This window comes from Pholcus phalangioides, unplaced genomic scaffold, assembly GCF_987345545.1.
Source record: "Pholcus phalangioides strain wild (caught in Gottingen) unplaced genomic scaffold, Ppha-v1.0 ptg000009l_1, whole genome shotgun sequence".
NCBI classification, from domain to species: domain Eukaryota; kingdom Metazoa; phylum Arthropoda; class Arachnida; order Araneae; family Pholcidae; genus Pholcus; species Pholcus phalangioides.
The window spans coordinates 41,839,509-41,863,366 of record NW_028301602.1 but is presented as its reverse complement, the minus strand read 5'-3'; the positions used below and the strand labels follow the sequence as shown (position 1 = coordinate 41,863,366).

General features: G+C 31.9%; 1 protein-coding gene across 3 annotated transcripts in view; it reads right to left on the bottom strand.

The window, feature by feature from the left end:
- Positions 1 to 994: 994 nt before the first annotated feature.
- Positions 995 to 23,858, bottom strand: part of LOC149083089 (inhibitor of Bruton tyrosine kinase) — a 40,302-nt gene continuing 17,438 nt past the window's right edge. For all 3 annotated transcript variants that reach the window (XM_089236222.1, XM_089236224.1, XM_089236223.1), the window contains 16 exons: positions 23,023 to 23,381; positions 22,691 to 22,796; positions 20,833 to 21,090; positions 19,630 to 19,754; positions 18,304 to 18,390; positions 15,881 to 16,001; positions 15,067 to 15,163; positions 14,292 to 14,393; positions 13,774 to 13,891; positions 13,256 to 13,316; positions 12,596 to 12,892; positions 10,741 to 10,913; positions 10,511 to 10,630; positions 6,672 to 6,758; positions 5,804 to 5,969; positions 995 to 3,404 (listed from right to left, as the gene is read on the bottom strand). In XM_089236222.1, the coding sequence (XP_089092348.1) occupies positions 3,261 to 3,404; positions 5,804 to 5,969; positions 6,672 to 6,758; positions 10,511 to 10,630; positions 10,741 to 10,913; positions 12,596 to 12,892; positions 13,256 to 13,316; positions 13,774 to 13,891; positions 14,292 to 14,393; positions 15,067 to 15,163; positions 15,881 to 16,001; positions 18,304 to 18,390; positions 19,630 to 19,754; positions 20,833 to 21,090; positions 22,691 to 22,796; positions 23,023 to 23,381 (2,421 nt within the window). In that variant the 3' untranslated portion in view covers positions 995 to 3,260. The remainder of the gene's footprint in view (positions 3,405 to 5,803; positions 5,970 to 6,671; positions 6,759 to 10,510; positions 10,631 to 10,740; positions 10,914 to 12,595; positions 12,893 to 13,255; positions 13,317 to 13,773; positions 13,892 to 14,291; positions 14,394 to 15,066; positions 15,164 to 15,880; positions 16,002 to 18,303; positions 18,391 to 19,629; positions 19,755 to 20,832; positions 21,091 to 22,690; positions 22,797 to 23,022; positions 23,382 to 23,858) is intronic.

The following is a 23,858-nucleotide window of genomic DNA, read 5'->3' as shown; positions in this document are numbered from 1 at the left end:
CGGTACCTCAGCGAACCAGAAACAAGAATTGGCGCAAATGCGCAAGGATTCGGCGCACCATGTAGCAAGAGAACTGTTTCGGCGCAGCTCTTGCACCCCTGTAACTCATCTTGCACAGAACTATTTCCTTTCTAATTTCCTATGAAGAATATTATGAATCTGTTCTGTTGACATACATAAAACATCAGCTATGCCATACACACCTTAAATCTTCTATCTTCCAGGAGGATACCATAGATTTCTTCACTGATTTCCAAGATGGTGATCCAATCAAAGGTGCCTAAGAGGTTACCATTTTTGGTGGATGTGAGGGCCACATTTACATGAACTTATTCTAATTTAACCTTCTAGCCACAGAATATCATGTTTCACACATTCTAAAAAATTCAGGGGGGGGGGGGGAGATGCAATAATTGTGTTATCGCACAGAGGATAAAAATAGTGATTTTATACAAACAAATATAGGGAACTTTCAACTCTTTTAGGCAAAAATATTTTTTTCATGGTACTTTCATGTCCTTTTATGCAAGGTATGTATTAACACACCAAAAAATAAATCAGAAAGGTCTTTGTGCTCAAACAGGTTGTAACTAATTTCAGTCATAACAGTTGTAATAATGCATGAGATACACAGATATATGTATGATAGTTATTATAAGAAAGCGATCGTACTGGTATCTTGAAGATTTACCTCACTCATCAAACGACCTGCTTACAATGAGATGTATGACTTTAAATACGAGGTACACAAAAAATTTTCAAACTAATTCAATAAAATAATGAGGGTGGATGACATATCTAATTTCAAAATATTGAAATTCTACTGAATATAGAAAATGTGTAGAAATAGAAGATCAATTCATTTCGCAGCAAACCATCTTTGATATGTAAAGCTTGGAGTTAGATCCCAAAAAAGCTCAAAGATGAAAGGAAAACTTAAATTACCAACAATTTAAATAAAACAATGTATGTAAAATCATGTTCACGCACACTATGAAACACACCAACATCAACTTTATTGGTGACGTAATCATATATACACTAACATATAAAGTTTTCAAAACATCAAAGAAAAAAATAATAGAGGGAGACCAATAAGGGTAACAGCGATCCATCCTACTATATACATGACTATCGAGGAGGAGTCGTTATTTTTTATGCAGTAATAAAATATTCATCACCAACTATATAATAATGTCTTGCGTTTTTTACATGGAAACATAAATAAATTAGCTCCTTTCAATATTGCATCACAAAAAAGCTTCAACGTTTTGAAATACTGGCCTACATTTGAATAGTCTTGAAATAAGCAGTTAAATATAGCACACATTACGAACCTGCAGAAATATTTAGCAAGAGCATCTTAACAAAATTTCTATCTCAACCAAAAATATTAAATACACAGTATCATCAATACTCAACAAAATTAGTGTTTATTTTTGCACTGAATTGAATAATTAAAATGTTTTACAATTATTCAATTTTCCATAGCATTTTTTTTCTTCAAAACGATATTTTCAATCAGAGCCTAAAGAGAAAATGTTGATCTTTATATTTCTTAGTAGTTAACATGAAATTATTTGCTTTCATGTATGTTATCGATGCCATGAAGCATCAAGCTAAAATATCGGTATTTCTCACTAAAGATATGTTTAACAGAAAATTACTGGGCTCAATGCTTAATAAAAGTGTTTTTGACTGTTTTGTAAAATCTGGTTTTTAGAGTTACACTTCTCTGCTCTGAGATAAAGAATCAATCATAACAGCTTAATGCAGTCTCTCATACCACATCATAGGATGAATACTACAACTAAATAACTTGAAAATCTGATTTTTACATAAATACAAAAAATGAAGCACATTCAAGCATGTGATGTAACTTGCAACTCCTCTCATTACTAGATAATGCAAAATCTACACATCCTTTAGTGTTCAAACATGTTTGAATAACAAAAACATCTAAAATTGATTTTACTCAGATGTAGTATTCACCAGAAGATATGAGGTTTATTTATTTTCTCGTGAATGTTTACTATATGAACAAAGTACAAAATTTTCATCCTTTTAAATTCAGATTGGAAAAAAATGAATATTTTGCATCACAGAAACAAACTTACTATATTCTTCAAAGAAGAGAACATTTGGACAAGTCCACCTCACAGATTTCGATACTGAACATTAAAAGTTAATGTCATGAATATTGAAGGGTTTAAATCACGCATATCTCGAGACAATAAGCAAGAAAAATGAAATAATTTTCAACACATTTTAAAGGAAAATATATTTTTTCTTCTTTCAATAGTTCAGGTATTTCGGCCCTACAAATTGTCTTCAGAACATTGTGGTCTTAAACTACAAACAAATAAAACCATTGGGGGGGGGGCATTCGTGGTTTCAGACCCTGATGTTCTGAAGGCTATTTGTAAAGCTGCAAAATATAAACTGATGAAAAAGAAAAAAACTGTTTGCCTTTAAAACATGCTTAAATTTCTTCGAATTATAACCAGGCAAAGTTTTTTTTTTGATGAAAATGAAAAAATTCATCATGAAATTTGCAGGCATTTCTAGAACCGAGAACTAAAATTTTAGAATGATAGCCTGATTCTGTGCTCAATGTTAGAAGCAAAATGTTACAAGTCACTTTAAAATTTTACTATGGCAAATTTGTAAATAACATTTTGCCAACATGCGATACTGTGACTTTTTGACTTATTACAACTCATCTGTTTCCTCAAAAACTTTTGAGAAAGACAAAATTTTACCACCTTCCGAAATTTGCAATAAATGAGACTGGGATGCAAATAACTTAATTTTTTGGGCAAAGTGACTGATAACATTTTGCTATCTGAGCACAGAATTGATAACCAATTCAAAACAAGACCACACAAACTAAGACCATAGGAGCTTGTAATTTCTCTCACACAATGTATGCAACTATTTCATTAATCTCTATCCAAGCATATAGCTTTAAAACATGTTAATATGTAGCATCTTTACTAAGGAAAAAAAAGGATGAACATTACAGGTATGATGTTTATGAAAAAAACAAAACAGAAAATGACGCTTGATATATAAACAAAATGCTACCAAGTAATTTTGTGTTGCATACATTATTTTAAGTGTTTTTTTTAAATTTCATCAGCTCGTGTCAAGCTCATATTCTATTAGGTTTTTTAATAACAAATACTGTTTTGCATTTTCAAAAACAAACTGAGTTAAAAAAAGTAGAGAAATGTTGCAATGAACAGAAAAAAAGAAAATTAAAGTTGTAATGGTAGAGCATTCTTTTTCCAAACTGGATTGGCAATGTTTTCCGGAAGAACTCGACTCACGGTGATTCTTTCTCGAGGATTTTCATGTGCTTTGTACAAGATCAACAACTTCTCGATTGCTTGATCCTCAATCTACAAAAATAAAAATAGAATTATAGAAAGAATTCTCAACATGTGAAAATAAAAAAAATTATTAATCATACCATATTTATTTGAATGTAATGTGCACCTTATTCCTCAGCTATAAAAATGACCATTTTTTCATGAAGATATCACTCTTCGCAATTTATATAAAGGTTTTGACAACTAGTTTATGTGAAGATGAATTCAACAAAGAAAATTTAACTGTCTCTGTGGGAAATCAAACCACTGTTTTCTTTCAAGTCGAGTGAGTGTGCTAGATCATACACTACAGAACTAATGTGGACATTTTTCTTTCTTTGGAGCGTACAGAAAAATCCAAAAAAAATATTCTTTGTTTCTGTAGCCTAATCTGTCTAGCACAATCGCCTGGCTTGTGAGGTGACAGTGACTCGATTCCCCTGCAGAAGAAATTGAACTTTCTTTCCTGAATTCATCTTCATATTAAGCTAGTTGTCAAAACCATTGTGACTATTGTTTCCCTAATATTGTTAGATTTTAATGTGCACCTATTTAAATATTTATTTTGGAAGGAAAGAAAATGCTAGTTAGATTCGAGTGGATATGGCAAGTAATCACATTAACATATTACCGTGCACACATCGAAAAACTTTTCAAAAGATGCTGAAAAACTTGGAATTTGTCTAATTCAACTATAATATATCCTACAATCAAGCTTAAGCTTGATGTAGGATATACATATTCAGCATATATACTCCATCTCCAATGCACAACACAAGTAACTGATTTAAATTATCAAACCCAGCATCAACTAAAACCTCTGCATCATAAAATAAAGAAATTAAAGTTAAATTTAAAACATTTTTTTGCAACATTTTTTTCTTCCCTCCAAAAATACATAACAATGTAATGACACACACACATAAAAAGCTGTTAAATTAAAAAGATTGAAACCCCAAGGGGCAAAGAAATTATATAATCAGCTGAATTGAGTTCAGTGACATATGTTAACTAACAAGGAAAGGGTTCTAAGGTGACGTCTTCAAAAAGTTTTGAAAAAATTACCCCACTGATTCTATTTATTTATAAATATGGAGAAAAGTATAAGAAATCTGGCAGAATAATTACATGTCACTCAAAAAAATTATAGATATTAATATTTTGAAAGCCAGTAGAGGCCAAGAATGACTAATATCTTGCAACCCTAGTGTTGAGGTGATGCCATTCGAACGACACATGGTCAAGTACAGCACAGACAAAGGAAGAAAAAAGAAAAAAAAAGAAATAACTAGTTTCTAGAACAGAGGAGCTAGAGGAAAGAAAGTGAAAAGTATTTTTGATTATCCGCCAAGATGCCTGAGAGGCTAAGAGTAGCCAACTGTCGTAATTTTTTACCCTAGAATACTAACTCTACGTTTCAGAAATGTAGATGTATAGGCAGTTAATATGCAGTTTTTATCAGCTTTTATTTTAATTAGTATTCTTGGATTAATAATTTTTTGAAACTTTAATAATTGCATTCTGTCACTAATTTTGTTTGTTTTTATGTACTTCTGGGTGAGATGAATTACTTAAATTTTTGTCAATTTTTTGAGGATGACACTTTGGGACCCTTTCCTTGTAAGATAATTAATTTCAGAGTCACATTAGCCAAAATGCGGTTTTCCATAGGTTTCATGTAAAATCATTCATTTCATTCTAGGTATTGCTCCAAAATCAAAGATAAAATTTTACAAAACGCTAAGAAAAGCACTACAAAAAAATAAAAACTGACTGAAGGCTGAGATGAAAAATTTTACAATTGAATGAAGAAGAGTTTAAACAAAGATGAAACACTGAAGATAGTTTTATATTATGCACATAACCCAGTCAGATCTGTAGGTGCAGAATTTCTAACCAATCAGCACATGCTGGAATACATGTTCTGAGTATGTGTGGACTATAATGTATTTATGTTGCAAGAGTGTTTGTGCTTGTTTCATGATGATGGTGATGCATCTTTCTACAATTTGAAGTCAAGATGGTAAATGTTTGCATTTTTATGTTATGTAGGTATATTATGTTGTAGGTCTGTCTGGTCTCTGCGAAGCAGCTTATTCTAATGGGGGACTGGCTGTTAGTTACGGCTGAAAACTACAGGAAAAAAATCATGGTTATCTGAAAAATTGAGGTATCGTGTGTGTATATAATAGTTATATTTCTAGTAAAAACCACAATACACATTAATGCAGGGGGTTCTCAAACTTTTTCACCCATGGTGCCCCTTAGCCTAATCAATGTCTATCCGTGGCTCCCAGATCCACATCAGTTTAACAAAGAATCTCTTTGAAGAATCTTTGCCATACTGCCACTCTGCAGCACACAGTTTGAGAACCTCTGCATTAATGAACATAAAGGTCAAAGAAAATGAGGATGCAAAGAAAAATTACATTAATCAGATTCAATGGCTTGGCTTTCAATGACACAGATTTATGTAGTGCTTCTCTCTCCGCTTTCTGAATAGCTTCAAAGCTAATAAGTGAAGGTTCTTCAGTAGAATATGAAGATGATGATCCTGGAGACAAAGGTGACGATGGCATATCACTAGTGAAGCTTCTTCATAGAAACATGCAAAAAAAAAGTTATCAATGCACAATTAAAAAAATTCATTAGAGGAAAAACAAATTAACCAGATTCAACAACAGATAAAGTAAAATTAAGACAATTGAACAACCAACGTTATTTGAACCCAAAATTGCAAAAGAACCACGGCTATATGTGTTTCGGAACTATAGGAAGTTCCTTCATCAGTAGCAGAAACAAAACATAAGAAAAATAAAAATATCGAAAAGGGACTCCTACTCGCTGTTGTAGACAAAAGAGTCAAATTCAAAATGAACTGAGTAAAATTGCAACTATCTGAATGCTGGATAATTGAACCAACAATGACCAAAATCACCTGGCAGACAAATTTATGCAAAAAGTGATTATATAATTCATATTGGTATGAGAAAAAAATTCTTTGTTTAATTTAACCTTTCTTTCCAATCTAATTGATTTAAATGAAGTTAATTCATCTTTTCACAATACTTTATAATGCATTGACATAATTTTAAAAATACACTCAGTAAAGCTGAAGTCAATTATTCCAATTCGATTTTTCGAATTATCCCTCCAGTTCTGATCAGTCCAGATATACAATTGTGATTCCACCATTCTTGCAATTCGACTAGAGTTATTTTTCTACCCCCTTTTGAAACCATAAGAACCTAACTTGTTTGTATTGAAGAACCTATAAAAATAGCGTCATTAAATTACCTAGTGCTTATAGGTGGTGACTGAAGTTCTCCTTTGGCCATGGCTTCCCAAAATGATGAGGATTCAATACGCTCATCAGCTTTACCCCTGAAAAATTAGGAAAATTTTTTTTTAGTTTATTTGATTGATTTAAAAAAAAAAATTAGAAAAGCAACAGATTGAATGTATTGTATCAAACTGATTGCTCATATATACATATATTTTACAGAGAAATCTCGATATAACAAATACAAGGCCACAACAGGCAAAATGCCCAACAAGGTGGCTGAAATGTGATAATCTGCAGAACAGGAAAAGAAATATTGGTGTAGAGAGATAGTTACAGTAAGAGGCAGTTGTTTAACATTAGACTACAGACATTTCTAAACAAGACTTTAAAAAAAAAAATCACTGTAGAAGGATTTATCATTATATCAAGTTAGTTGTAGTGAGGTTTCACATATTTCATCTCCCATCTACTGTGGCTGTTTTCAAAAACACATTGAATAACAAAGATTTAATACAAGGCAACCTAAATTTTATTCACAGAACATTATTAACACTAGTAAAAGACAAGCAGTAGATCAGTTAGATACAGCAAAAACCCCTTTAATAAAGGACAGAGCTTGCCTTAACTTGGTTTAGTTTCTCCCCTCTGCCTGTCCCTTGGCACAAATTTTAACAACCTTATAAAGGAACAAGGAAAAACAAGGGAAAATTCTGGAAAAATACAAGAAAAAACTCCCTTTCTTCCAGTATTATCTACAAACTTCCACACACCCCTTGTAAACATTGTCATGGTCACCAATAAAGTCAAAAAACTTGCAGAAATAAGAAATTTTGTTTCTAAAATAATTTTTTCATAGAGCAAATATTATTTTTTACATAATTTACAAGCAAAATTAACATACAATGATCCCTCACTTATAAGATCATTTTCTGAACTCCCAGTCAAGTATATAGGTAAACAATGCTATTAACTTATGGATATTTTATTTCTTGTTCCCTTGTACTGATGCAAAGTGGGAGAACACTGTAATTACCAATATACAGTGATACCACAGCTAACGAATATAATTCATTCCGGAATCATGTTAATTAGTTGAAATATTTGTAAGCTGAAACGTGATTTCCTTTTCTATAAGCTTCTGTGAAAAATTATTTAATTTGTTCTAACTTGATGCTTAACGAATACAACATTTAATTTTACACAAAAATACAGTAAGCCCAATGAAAGATAGATAATAAGAAGGTTGCTTTTATTAAAAAACTTAAATAATTTTTTGTCGTGTGTGTTATCCATGTTTATATGTACCTATTAAATTTCACAAAAATCCCATTGAATTTAGATGTTACATGTGGCACCATTGGTGTACGCAAAGAGGGGGTTTGGGGTTCTAACCCCCACCTAAAGCCAAGATTATAGTGTTATTTTGCAGGAAAAGACATACACCCCACCTTGAGCAGAAAAATAAAATTTGAACCCCCCCCCCACTGAAAAAATTCTGCATATGCCAATGTGTGGCACCAACTGTCATAACAGTGGTGGCAGAAGTTTTTAATATTCTTAAAAATATTTTGATGAAAATAGAGTAGAAAGAAACCACTTTTATCATAAAAAACGAGGGAAATATTAAATTTCTTAAGAAATTCTAAGATTAACAGCAATGAAACTTTTGACTTTAAAAATTGATTTACCAATATTTCACATTAAAATATTTTAAATATTTATGAAATCTTATATGACTAATATAAGAACATTATTAACTTTGACAAATGTCATTGGAATAATTTAGTCAAATTTAGCATCTTTGAGAATTACTTGTTTAATGGCATCAGTGTTTTTAAACAAATTAAAGGTGCCCATTACCCATGGGCACATGTTTCTCCTAAGCCTCTGCAAACATTTTTTCGTATAAGTTTTAAACTAAAATTCTCGCTGAACATCAAATCATGGGTTTTAGATAAATTGATATGCCGCTGTGGTGGTCGAGTGGTCATAGTGACGAACTCGCATCCGCGAGGATCCGGATTCAAACCCCACCGTCGCCGCAGTGGTGGTCGGCTGAAGTTGGTTTCCTGTGGTTCCCAACTTTGAGGAGCAAATGTGAGCTGATCTCCCCATTGAAAAGTCTTGCCACAGAGAGCAACAGGCCTACAACGGTACAATTATTCAATCATTACACTTCACTCATAGTTAGAAAAAACTGGTGGCAGATGGCAGCACTACACATATAACAAGTATTACACAGAAACAAACTTCACACGTCAGGTTTCACTACACCTACACACACATTCCTCTATGTACCAATTCGTTAGAGGTTCCGCAGAGGCGTACGAATGAGGTACATGTATGGTTTAGTAGTAGTAGATATATCGTTATGATCTTATTATCTTTAACTTTGAAAATATTTTGGAATTAAGTGGTGAAATATATCCTTCAGACTTGACTCAAAAGAGCCAATTATGACCACCTTACAGTTGATTTCCTTGACTGTATTTTTCCTTGACTATAATGTCAGAATTTTTGACAAAAGAAAAGAATTTAAAGTCAACTTTATATCCAATTTTCATTCTAATATGAGGATTAGAATTTTTGAAAAATATTTTTTTTGGACTACTTTTAAGAATTAAAAAAGCATGTAACAATGCAAATGATTTTCTTAAAGCTTTTTCTGATTTAACAAATATCATGTGAGTGGCAACAGCATTCTATCTTTTTTTATGGGGTTTAATATTCAACCACATTGTTAACATGTTAGCTGATAGTCTTTTTTCATGCTTTCATGACACTTCCATGTATGAACGATTAATTTCAGGTAGGATTTTTAATTTCTTATTCTTGTAACTTTTAATGGAACATTTCTTTAATGTGGTAGTGCCTTAAAATAAATTTTTAGGAAACTGACGTACTTTGTTTTTCATTTTTTTTTTTGTATTTCTTGATTTTGTTGTGTTCATATTTCTCATGTTTTTGGACTTCCAAAGCTTGTCGTGCTTTGGAAGGATCAACGGATAGTAGAATATGCCCATTTTTGGCTTACCATCATCAGAAACATTTTCTGCATTTGGAACAATGTGTGGGATTCCTCCTTGAGAAAGACCTCCTCATTGTTCCATTAACTCCATTTTCTTGTTCGTTTTTGTTATAATGTTTTCACTTATACATGAAAAATCAAAAATTCAAAGTCAGAGTATGGCACTTAAGGCAGCTGAACTTAACTAGAAATTATACAAGTGAAAAATTGGAACAAAGAGAAAGTCTTTCTCAAGGGGGAATCACCTCCACATTGTCTTTAAAAAAAAAAAAACCAGTTTCTGATGATGGTAAGCCAAAAATGAGCATTATTTTACCATCCGTTCCCCCAACATTTTTTTGCAAAACAAGCTTTGGAAGTCCATAAACATGAGAAAAATGAAAAAAAGCAAGATTGAGAAATACAAAAATGAAATGAAATGTAAAAAAAAAAAAACATCAGTTATACAAACATTTTTTTGCATGTTTTTCTAGTCGATTTCATTTTTGTACTTAGTCAATTCTGCTATTTTCATTTTTCTCATGCTTTTGGATCTCCAAAGCTTTTTTTGCAAAAAAATGTTGGGGAGCAGATGGTAACATAATGCTCATTTTCAGCTTACCATCATCCAAAACATTTTTTGCTTTTTGGGACAATGATTATGGGGGGGGGGGGGGGTTTCCTCTCGAGAAAGACCTCCCGATTGTTCCATTAACTTCTTATTTTTTAGTCTTTGTTCCAATTTTTCACTTGTATGTTATATATCTTATATACCTTTTTAACATCATAAGCTTATGCATATAATACATGCACAAGCTATTTGTAAAATTGAACTACTCTTACCATGGACAAGAGGCAGGTGGACTATTACAACCCAAACTATTAGCATCAGTGGGCGATTCCTTAGCCATAAGTTTTTTCTGCTTTTGTGATACATGGGGCATTTTTACCCAGCTTTGATTCCTGGAATTTAAAAAAAGAAAAATTAATATGGAACTATAATGTGAGATAAGTGACACATAATCTATTTGTAACCATAGAAGAGTGAATTTAAATAATTAAAAAATACAAACTTTGTTTTTGGAGTTGCAGTTACTTTTTTGGCTTCCTCCATAATGTTGCTCATTAAGAAAAGCTCATTAGTTGCCTTTGGTGGCATTGCCCAACCACCAGGTTTAAATTTAAATGTCAGCTGTTTGCTTACATCAGGTGACTTAGAGACATTAACTGAAGGACTATTCACAACCTGTAAATGCATAATTAAAAGAAATTTTGTTTAATTTCTCATAACATTAATTAACCAAACCATTCAATGTTCATGCCAACTCAACCTTTCACACATAATTATGCATACACGAGTAGTTTTGTATGGTCTAATGATATACATAGTTTAACCATAGGCAGAGATAAGACATGGAAGTCTGGGGGGGGGGGGGAGAGACATGTATATATGCATTAGATCAGTAGACTCTACCTTTGACACTTGGGGGATCTCTACCCATGAGTTTAACTTGTTTGAGACTAAATATAACTTTATATTTAGCGCACACAAAAGTGCACTTTGTTCCGTCAAAGAATTTCAACTTATTCAGTATATTTTAGTCAAATTTTATAAATTCAATAAACTTAACATGCAAAATTTTGACGCTCTTCATGATGTATTTCAATTATTCCTTAAGAATTTTTTAAATAAGTGCCCCTTGATACTCACCACAATAAAAAAAACTTCTAAACGTTTGCTATGAAACATATGAAGCCTTTTTTTTAATATTATTGCACACTTATCATGACAACAATAACTCTGCAAAAAGAAAATATACATAAAAACCTGTCTATGCTGGGCACATATGGAATTCCATTAAAATATTTCCCAGTTAAAAAGGTGGCCAAGATATAAATTATGGTTTTGTGGCCATTCTATGTAAATAGTTTACAGCCAGTTCCATTCAAAACCGTTGAGGTTGATAGAGTTTAATGTATGATAGCAGTAACATGAAAAAATTCGGACCTTATCTTAACAATAATTGCAACAATGATTGCAGTAGTGCATGGTCATTATAACGAGCGTCAATTGTATTATATTTCAAAAATATTTCCTTAAAAATGTTATTACTTTTTATACAAATATCTTATTAATTTCTAATATTTATATGGCTATTGAAATTAATTTTTTCTCAATTCTTATTGGTAATTTAGCAAATACTTGTTTATAGGAAAAACTATGTACCTTATTTTAACTTGCATAAGGAACCTCCTAATTTTTTGGGTATAAAATTTGGAAAAAAGTTGAAAAGATATATCGATAATACTATCCGTGTACAAAAAACTTCCCCTGTTTTTGGACCCAATTTTTGGGGGAAAAAAAGGTTCCTTATATATATATATTAAAATACAGTATATTAGTTAGAAATTCGATTTAATTGTTTAAGTGTGCAGTATAATATATTCCTGTATGTTTGAGACTACACCATGAAGCTGGGCAGGAAAAGATTTTGGCAACAGGATGTGTCTGGTGGTAGACTTGTGGTGCTTATTCATTCACACATTACATATACCATAGAAATGCGTATGAGGTACATGTGTCATAGTGCTTATCCCAAGAAATGCGATATTGAAAAATTAATTCCAAACAGAGAAAAGTGGTTTCTTGAAACTGAGAAGAGACTACTAATATGTATAGGTCAGTGCTTCTCAAAGGGGGCGATAGAGGCTAAGAATATAACATAGGATCCACTTGAGTCAGGGGACAATAAGAGAAAAAAATTCTGAAAAAGGGGGCAATGGAACAAAAAATTTGGGGAACTATGGTGTAGATATACTGAATGTGAAAAAAAACAATTATGAGTTTCGATTTGCACCTTTGGGATTTCAATACAAATTGAACTGTACAATTTTTTTGATAAAATTATAAATCACCATTGCATGTACCTTTTCACATTCCTCATGAATATTTATGATATCAAGAAGAATGTCTTTTTCTAAAGATGTATCAAATTTTGTTTCAGCTTCACTTGGTGGACTCTTGCATTCATGGGAATTAAATGACGTTTTATGCTTTATTTTAGTCTTAAATTCCTTGAACTTCATGCCTAATGGCTCAAATACTTTTTGCCTCTGAATATTCTGGTCCTGGCTGATGGGGAAAGATTCTTCTATATACTTAAGCTCTTCTCTTGATGGAGCAGATGAATCAGGAGTGATGAAACGTCTTTGCATGGAAGGAACCTAAAATTTAGAGATAAAAATTACATACTTGAAACTCCAAATATGAAATCCAAAACCTATACATATAATATGAACTTTATGAATAAAACTCATGCTTTAACTTGTAACTTCAACCATTAAACTGTTGCCATCATTTACAGACAACAAGCTCAGTAGGCTATTCAATCGCTTATGATGATTTACGATGCTTTGAAAAAAAATGAAATCTGGGCATACCACTGAAAGGGTTAATTTCAAAAACAATCACAGCATAATTATTTCCTTAAATTTCAACTACAGAAAAATACTATGGCTTGAAAAAAAAGTTAGCTCTCCCTGCAAAATTATCACAGTAAAATAAAAGGCCCATAACTCGAAACTTACCATACTACGATAGGTTCTACTAAGTTCTTCCATGACTTCGTCACTCAGTACATCTAAGTTCCTAGAAATTAATGAAAGAATAAAATTCCTTCTGTACCATCAGGAGAAAGAAGAGACCACAAATGAGTTATATACATAATGCAAGGTTTAAACTTCAACGTACATGTATCTGAGGTTTATAAAAATATTTAAAAACATTTCCAGGACAGTTATATTTAAACAGTCAGACCTACTTATAACAAAATCAAAACATAGTGAAAGCACTCTTTATATATGAAATTGTTTATTAAGTTGGAATAGATATAAGGAATAGAAAATGGAAAAATGTGTTATGTGTGAATATTGTAATATAGTGTAGTTTATGTAGTGATAAAAATAACTATTTTGTTTATAGAAATTAATAGGCTTTTTCATAGAATTTGAATATACAAAAAAATTTAAGAGTTGGTTAAGTCAATAGTAAATCTAATTTTGAATAAAAACTCAACATTCATTTTGTCGTATCTATTAAATCTCACTTGTTTTCCACAACAGCTGATAGATTGATACAAATATATTCCATGCAAGACTTCTTCAACTGCACAGCATTATAAATTGATGCCAACTGAAGCAATTCAGGTGCATTCTTTAGAGTCACTGTTCAGTGATAACAATAGAAAAAGATTACATTTAGCATCCTTAAAATTCATCTCAAACATCAATAAAATATTCAAAAATTCAGTATGAATGCCTAAATTTATATATCAATGAACATCAACAAACAAGAAATATCACAGAATAAATTTATAGCTCCCTCTCTTAGTTAATTCTTCATGCATTTCTAAAAATGAGCTTAAGATTTATCATTTTTCTAGGTGAAAAGTTTAGTGTGACAATGACAGTAACATAAATTGAAATTTAAAATACAATCGTTCAAGCACCTCAGTTTAAAAAAAGTAACTTATACAATCCATAAAATATATTAATGAATATATTAATACATTAAATATATACACATATGAATTTAAATGTTAAATTTAAATTAATAAAAACTCACATAGATTTACAAGAGAGGCTTCACATGTCTCTTTCAAGTGTCCTAACAGAAGTTGGTCAGCAACCACAAGGACATTGCATAAAAACTCTGCATCTTCACTATCTTTGAAATAAGAAATAGAAAACGTCAACCAAAGGAATTTCACAACTGAAATATTTTTATCCAAATCACTGATATTAAGAATTTGTAAAAATGGGAATGTCCTAATTCTTATATAGCAGCCTGACAGTTGAGTGGTTAGGAAGCTAGATTTTGACTGCCTGTAGGTCAGGGTTTGAATCCCGGCTCAGGCATGGATGTCTACTAACACTAACCAATTCCCTGGACAGATCGTAAAGATCTCTTGGGAATATGTGATGATCATATGAAGTGATGGTAGGGTGGGGGGGGGGGGAAGGATATGTCATAACACAATTTATTATTGAAGCACCATCCCATGCGTTGGAAAATTGTCTCATTTACACATCTTACCTTTTTAATAATATGGCATCACACAATTTCCATGAATGTGTTTTACCAAAAATAAAACCAACAAACAGATAATTGCTTTCAATACTTAAAATACGCCACACATGCACGCAGAGAGAGAGAGAGAGAGATAAGCTTTAATAAGATGCCAGAGAATTTTTTACAAGATATTGAAAACTTCAAAGTCCCAATAGCATGGATGAAGGGCTAGTGGTTTTTTTATTATAAACTTTCCCTCTGAAAAACAAAGAGTTTGGATTCATAAAATTCATGTTAATTTAAGTTATGTCTGTAAAAAAACACATACCATATAAATGAGAGACTGCATCAGAATACAAGTAGTCAAGCAAAACACTCAGAACTTTAGCTGATATTGGAAGTGACAGGCATTCTAATTTTGATTTCTAGAATGAAACAGAAAAAAAAAAAAGCTAACTGAAATATTATATTAGTTATATTCACATCAATCCAATGCTATATAAATTAGTTTTTTGAATAACTACTGCAGACATATCTACAATTATTATTCATGCTGTTATATATTATTCATGAATAATAATTGTATATTATTCATGTAAAAATAAAAGTTGTATATTATTCATGCATAAAATTTGTGGAGTTTTCAGGCATGCAAAAATTTTTAGTTACTTTTATCTAAAACAAATGAGGGGAGTCCTATGCTGCATCTGAAAATTATTAGAAAAATCAAAAAAAAGAAATAATTAAATAGATACTCTGTATAATGAATTTTTGAATTTCGTTTTGTGTGTGGAACATATTTTCAACATTTATCCTTTATTTAAAAATGGAATACAACCATTTTAATTATGCAGTTAAACCCTATTAAGATGAAAAAAATTAAAGAAAATATTTCACATAAACAAAATTTTGTATTTATGGCAGAGCTACAATCCAAACAGACCAATGTTTTTTTTTTTTTTTTTTTTGATACAGAAATGTTATTAGCTGAAGTTATTTTTCCGCTTTATTTCTAAAGTTACCTTGATTGCTTCTATCAGTCCAAGTGTAGAATTTGAAGATTTGAGTTACTTATATTAACTCAAGATACAAATCTGGAGTTTAAAATACAAAAGACAGCATTAAGAAGAAACAAAACTAACCTCTAACCAACAAGAGCCTAACATACTGTTGAAATACTCAGATCTAGCTGCTAAAATACAACGGTGAGCTGGAAATTCAACTTTATCCTCGGAAACCAAGATGACATCATGATAGCAGGTTCTGGTAAAGCCAAAATTAAATTTTAGTTCATACATCTGTTTTAATAAACAAATTATGCAAACATTAATGACAAAATTTCAAGATTTCAAAACCACTGAATAGCAATTACAGGTTATATACAGCATAAAATTACACATTTGAAATAACAAAATAAACGAAATTTTGTTTCTTGGTAAGCTATGTATAAAGGTTCACTTTATTTGATCTGATAAGAAACTGGATCATAATGAATATATATGATGTATATAATATTATATTATATATTATTCTAAAGACTATTTGCAACAGGCATGTCTATTACAAAAACTTTGAAAGTTATCATTTCATGGGTTGATCTAATAACAATTAAACACAGGCATTCTGTTCCTCATGAACTCGGACCAAAGGCCACATACACACATTTTCTTTCTCTATTATGTCTCTATGGTCTTTCGGTGGGAAACTAAAGACCCAATGTCTAAGATGATTGATTAATAACTCTACCTTCAGCATATTCTAACTTCTCAGCATCAGTTTATCAGCCTCACCTTAAACAGAGTCCTAGATATACATGGTACTGTTCTCTGAAATACAAGTATATTAATTGTATCTTGGTAGTTACATGGCTGTTTTGCATGGGCTTTTGAAGACAAAAGAACAGAGTCATAATGTAACATAAATGTGTCCAACACGTCCAGGAGACATCGGAGACATCTATTATACTAACAACATAACAGCAAAGGAGTGCAAGAGGCCTATCCAGGGTACATGTTTATGAAGACATAAGGATATGTTTATTGTTTGGAAGTTATGAAGATACTAGCTATAATACCCGGCATTGCCCAGGTTTTCTTCAATGAGGCTTTTTTGTATCATGTGATATCTCCCTCTTTCTTTGCAAACATGGAAACCGTGTCTAAGTTAACCAATATGGTGACTTCCTGCGAGACTCATAACTCAGTGCACATGCTTAAAGTTTTTCCTGTTAGTTGTCAACAGACCACAAATGAGTGCAGAAGTATAAGTGAGCGGTGTCACATTTTTATTTTTGACAAAATGGCAGGAAACTTGAATATCGCTACTGGATTAATCGTGATGGAGCGGCCAATTGCGACACAAAGCCTTGATTGTACTCCTTGGTGGCAGTTGTGAAGTGTGGTATGCACTTGCGATGAACCATGCCAGGGGTGCAAGCAGGATAGACCTTTGGAAGAAGCACAGGGGAAGGACAAAAATTTCCTTCCTGAGAGAAATTTTGAGTTACTACCCTTCAAAAAGCATTTAAATTGACAAATTGGTTAAAATAGCATATAAAATGTACTTTTGATATATTAATTTTTTTCATAATTTTTGGTTAGCTTGGCCCCCTCCTCGTTAGTCTCTGAACCATGCCCCTGGAGTCAAAGATGGACAGCATGACTTTAACATTGCATCTCCTGAAGACCAAAATGTGAGTTAAAATGAAATGAAAGGATCCAATTCTAATGCTTGCCTCACCTGCAAGTTTTCTGATTGTGATTCAATGATCCTGCATTACAGGAGTCCTTACTTGGTCAATAACAATCTCATTTATGGATGTTGAGAGCCCGCTAAAACGTGCTTCACTCTTCATTGATGTGAGGCCATCTCTAAGTGGTAGTACTCACTCCCTTATTGGCATGGTGCACATTTCTACATATCAGACAGTCAGTTGAATCTTGCAGATTGTTTCCGCTTGTAAATCAAGCTTCATACAAAATTTAATGCAGTAGCACTGTTTGTTTTTTTTTTCTGCCATTTTGTCAAAAATGAAAATGCGACAGCGATCATTTACACTTCCTCATTCATTGGCAGTCTGCCAGCAGGTAAAAAATTCAAGCATCCATGCTGGGATCGCCTACATATGCACACCAAATCATGCTGTTTTAAGTATCATTGGTTCAAGTACGAAAAATTATGATCAATACTTTTTGAATAAACCTAGTTTCTTTTGATATATATATAAAAGATAATGTCAACCCTAAAACTGCACAAATAGTCAGTGATATACCCCACTCTATGTGCAAGAGAAAAATTTCCCTCTTTTCCTCTAATCAATCTATCTGTGATGGGAGCAGCTTGAAGGTTAATAACTTCTAGTTGGGGTAAAAATTACAAAAACCTTTCAATTGAAGAAAGTTTGTTTTATCTGATTTTAATGTTTAAAGTTTGATGAAGCCATATAAAAAAAATATACATATAAGAAATCTAACTAGATTAAAAGCTTTCTCCATTATAACTTTCAACAAGGTTGTAAGCAATTTGCATACAGATAATGTACAATTTGAAACTTGACAATACTTACAGCCTTTGTCTGTCAAATCGTAATTTGGGAAGTTGATCTTTACAACTAACATGAATTTTTCCCTTCACAATTTCGACATGTTGTAAACTAAACAATGAAGAAAAAAAAGTAAAATTTTAAAGTTTGTGGAAATTTAAATACTCAGTAGGCATAACGGTAGATCACTATGATTTAGAGTTAATGCAATATGCTTTTTCTAGTCAAGTCTGTAATGCTCATTCATGAGGTTATTGAAGGAAACTTTCTACAAATAAGATGAGACTTGTTGCTACTCAACAACACAGATTTGGAAAACTCAGATCATCAGCTGGGGATTCATACAAATAACAGTTCTTTTACTGCTCTCTTCCAATTCCCCAAAATGCATTATGCATAATATTAAATATTACGCATAACAAAACAAAAACAATGTAAATGAAGAAAACTTTCTTATGAAGGTAACTCAACAGAAAAACCCTGCTGCCACCTGTTAGCGGTCTTGAGAACATAAATGTAAAAAGGGGCCATGTCCTGGACTTTTTTTTTCTCAGCGTCTAGAGGCTAGACTTGATTCATTTTACCATAAAACGATGCATTGGCATCTCTATTACACGAATCCATCAAAACATAAAAATTGAAAAAATGTGACATGACCCCTTTTTACACTTAGCGATTCATTTATATGTGTTAATATAAAATGTTATCATGCGAAATTCTAATGACTGGATCTGTTTGATTGATAAGGATCAAATTTTATCCAAGCAGCAAGAAACCGACTTGAACGACAGACTATAAATACAAATTTGTTTTCTTCCACAACTAATTTTTATCACGTTTGGCCTATAAATGGACATTTGAGTTGCTAATCAGCAGTGTTTTCATTTGAAAAAAAGTTACACAGGACCAACAAAATTCACATCAATGTAACACTCAATATATTTTTTTAAATCTTCACAATACTTATATAATGTTGTTTACACAGAGTATTTTTTGGAAAGATTATTGGATAGGATGATTGGATTTCGAAGCCTGCTAGTAAAATTTAAAAATAATAAAATAACAAGAATTTCATTCTACAAATAAATAACACAGTAGAAACACTGAAAGACACTTTCCCAATTATCAATATACTCACAATTCCTAACTCAATATATCACAGAATGCATTAGATTTTAAGAGACGATGATTATTCAAACTGATTGTGACTCAACCTTTCATCAGATATAAATCACAAAACACATGCTGAAATGAAAATCTTCAAGGTTGTATATAGTTTTCAAGGATCTTTATATCAATTAAAAAAGTTATAAATGGTTATATAATGAACATGAAAAAAATTTCACTTGCATTTTAGTGAGAGCCTGAAGACCAAACCGTCTACTTATTTCTTGGACACAATCAACAGGGTCATGACCTTTGTCTTTACTCTTTTTTCCTTTGTTTTTTTTAGTGACACTTTTCGACAATTTCTCCTATTCATAAAAAAATACGAAAGCTTAGGCGAGATAAAAAAAAAAAACAAATTTCTAGTGCAAGATCAATTTTAACAAATTGCAAAAAAATAAAAATTGGTCAAAGCTTGGGGGAGGGGGGACACAAACATTTCTTCGCAAAAACCTTGAAATGTGGATAATCAGTTATTTTGGAAAATATTTAAGGAAATGACTTTGAAAAGGCAAGACACATTTTAAACATTTGCTTAGATTAATGGCATTAGTACCATTGGTGCCACTAATATTAAAAAAAATTAAACAAATCGCCAAGAATGTAAATTTCTAAAGTGGCAATTAACATATCTAGAAATGGCCATACAAGTTCATATTGGTGTCCAAAATCTAGGAATGAATAAATTTTATACGGTTACGACTACACAGAATATAGGATATAACGTGTTACAGAGAAATCATAAATTGGCTGATGTTACTTTTTCTTTATTCTTTCGGTAATGAGAATGAAACTATATTGGTGATTTACTATTGAATCAGCTTGATGTTACCTGAAATGTTTTAGGCTTCAAGACAACAAATGGAACTATTTCAAGAACAACATCCTAGAATGAGCATGGCATAACATTACTTTTTGTGCCCACACCCAAAAATAAATTAAAAAGGTCCACTAAATGCATAAAAATTAGAACATATATCCTGCTGTAATGTCACCGTCATTTCTGCTTTCTCCCACTCAAGGAGAGTGGGATGAACTCGAATTTATAGTGAAGAAGTGTATGGTGTGGTTTCTTTTACGTTAAAAGCTTTATTCAGAAGCGAAATACTGTACACTGATCAGCCTGTCCTTGTTATAAGTCTATATGAAGCTGGGTGACGTTTTTTTGTTGAAATCTTCGTTTTACCCTATTTTTGAATGATATTGTGTCAATCGATAGAAATGTTTTGGCGGGCCACCAAAATAGCGACGGCGGGCAACGGGTTGAAGGCCCCTAATTTAGAGTCTCGATTTCCTACAGAATATACATTGAGAATACATACATAGAGATAGATACAGAATAAATGAATTGCACCATAAAAACTTTGGTAACGAGGAACTAAATACCTCTGCAGCATTATTTTTGGCTTTTTTTTCCGCAATTTTTTCCACTCCTCTACTCCACTTGACTTCATAGCCCTCATGTAGAAAGTCACAAGTATTTTTATACAAAAATCTCAAGACCTGTTCGAAAGCTTCTGGCACTATGTTATCGAGGGTGTGAGTGACCAGTTCTTTGTCTTCAGTGTGTTGGAATTGTTTAAGAAAATATTCACTTCTGGATGCCAAAATATATTTATGAGCAGGATACTCCTTGTAACCGATCTGCATAAAATATTTCAAACATTAAGATAAATTTACAATAAAAAAAACCACCTCAATAGATAAAAAATAACTGCTTAAAGTGAGGGGGGAAAAAAAGAATTTAAATTTTAATACTTTAGATATCATATTAAAATAAGCAAATTTTATAACCAAGTCTTTCTCTGTTCTCCAGCCTTGACAGACCCCCTGAAATTATAACTCACAATGTCAAAAGAGCCTAAGGTTTAATTTTTCTTCATTCAGACACATTTCTATGAATTCTAAAAATCCAAGAGTATTGGATGTGTTCATAAATCCAGATACAATTGTGATGATTCAAACAGTAACTCTGTAGGAATTTCATTCTGAAATCTGTCATTTTGTATGAAACTAATACAAACAAAGCTTGTTAAATTTGACACCTCTGTAACACTGAATATAGTGATCACATCTGTAACACTGAATATAGTGATGAGAATGAAATTATTGTACATACAGTAGAACCTGCCTAAATTGATACACCTGAGATATACTACTTACTCTATATGGGTCCTTCCAAAAAAAAAAAAAAAAAAATCACATTTTTTGCTATATTTTTATTATTGTTGGCTACTGAAAAGGGAACTCGATATTATACAGAAACATGTCTAGCTGTTGCTTTAATTATATCTTGGGTTTACTTACATTGTTTTGCATGTGTAAATATATTTGAGACCACAAATAAAGTCATTACTTTATTATTTTTTCGCTCTTATTTACTTACTTTATACATGGTGCATGGTGCATAGCAAACAGAGGTGTGGCATTTTACTGACGAACCATTGATTGTAGAAGTATACTTCCAATTAGAAAATTTCCAAATAACATGTAGTACTCAGATATATCATTCACATTTAAATGGGTTGTACAGTTATTAAAATAAAAACTAACTTTTTATACGGACATCTTATGCTCAGAAACCCAATTAGGAAGTTGCGCGGTCTCTCCTGATGCCAACAAAAAAAATTCCATGTTTTTAAGTACAATATTTATTGCGATATTCAAATTTGAAAAACAAAGAAAATTTAAGGGAAAAAACAAGTGTGTTAAATGCAGGTAAAATGGTTTTTCCGCATTTAGAGCAGTTTTTTCCCAGACTTTCGTTTTTTTAGTTCGAATATTTCAGTGAATATTGCACTGAGAAACATGGTTTTTTTTTTGTTGGCATTAGGAGAGGCAGAGCAGCAACTTTGTAACTGGGTTTTGTGGTGCATGGGAATATACAAAAAAATGATGTTTTTATTTTAATAACTACACAACTCCTTGAAACATGAATGACGTATCTGAATACTACACATCATTTGGAAACTTTCTAATTGGAAGCATACCGGTAAGATCAACGGTTCTCCAGTACTTTCACTCCGTTTGCTATGCACCCTGTATTGTAAATTGATATTGGTCTTTTGCATTTATATTTTGCAATTCTTATTGAACATTGCGCTTCTGGCACAACAAGAGAAAACTACGCTCTGATAGATAAAACATGTATCCAAGTTTTTGTATCATAGTGGTAATGCAGAGTAATACAGTTACATATGGGAATAAGGTAATTACAACCTAATAACAGACAATGATGATGTACCTTGATTATAACATCATGAAATGCATCATTAATGGAGGTTTCTTCAAATAGAGTTGAAAATTGCTTCTGCATCTGAGATTCTGACACAACAGGCAGTTCAATGAGCCTTTGGTGAATATAAGACAATATTATGTATGTATATATATATATATATATCATGATTAGTTCCAACCACAATAAAATTCCTCCAATTCATAAGCAAATGTTTCAAAGAAGCATTTTTATTTGAATCAATTATGAAAAATATTTTTATGTTAAAATATAAATGTTTAAAAATAATTATTTATGAGTAAGTTGTTCATAAAATTTACACTAAGAAAACAGTGATTTACCCAATTTTGGGAGATGCCTGTAACACAGCAAAATTTCTTCCTTTCGTATCACTAGTTATTGCGGTAGCTCGATGCACAAACGGAAGTCTTTTAGCTCGAATAAAATAACAGTCATCTCTGTCTATGAAAGCATTCATTGATGTATTTTGCTGCTTTGGTGGTGTTGGAGATGATATTTGTGAAAAAGAATTTTTTTTCTCTCTGAGTGAGGGTTGTATAGTTCCTGATAAAGCTTTGTTATTATGTGTAATGGCAGACAACGTATAGTGATTAAGGTGGATATTTGATATGATAGGTTGAATGGTTGATGTGAATAGACATCTTTTCAAGTAAGGGTTAGTTTGCTTCCAAAAATAGAGCTGTAAATAAAAAAAAAAAAAATGAAAATTAACTGCTTATAAAAGAAAGCAAGCTTAATATGCAAAAGAAGAAAAAAACCAATCAAGTGCTATTATAAAAAACATTCTAGGTTTCCTAAAATTGACTATGAAAAAATTAACATTATACTCAAAGTTTCCCCATTAAATTAATCTGGGTATTTATATTCTTTCTTCTTCCATATTTAAAAGGCTTACAAATGGGGTGTGGTAGCTCAAGTCGATAAGATGCTTGCCTGAAATACCAAAAGATGTTTAGAGAAGTTCGACCAAGTACCGAGTTCGACCTTTTCAGAAAAATTTCCTCACACAGGGATACAACAAAACCGATGACATGATTGCAGCAAAAAATTACTACCGTGGAGAGTCGAGGGGTTAGCGCAACAACCCCTCGATGAGTTTAAAAAACAAGCCTGCCATTCAGAATCGGCAATAAATAGTAGGTCCCGGTCTAATTAC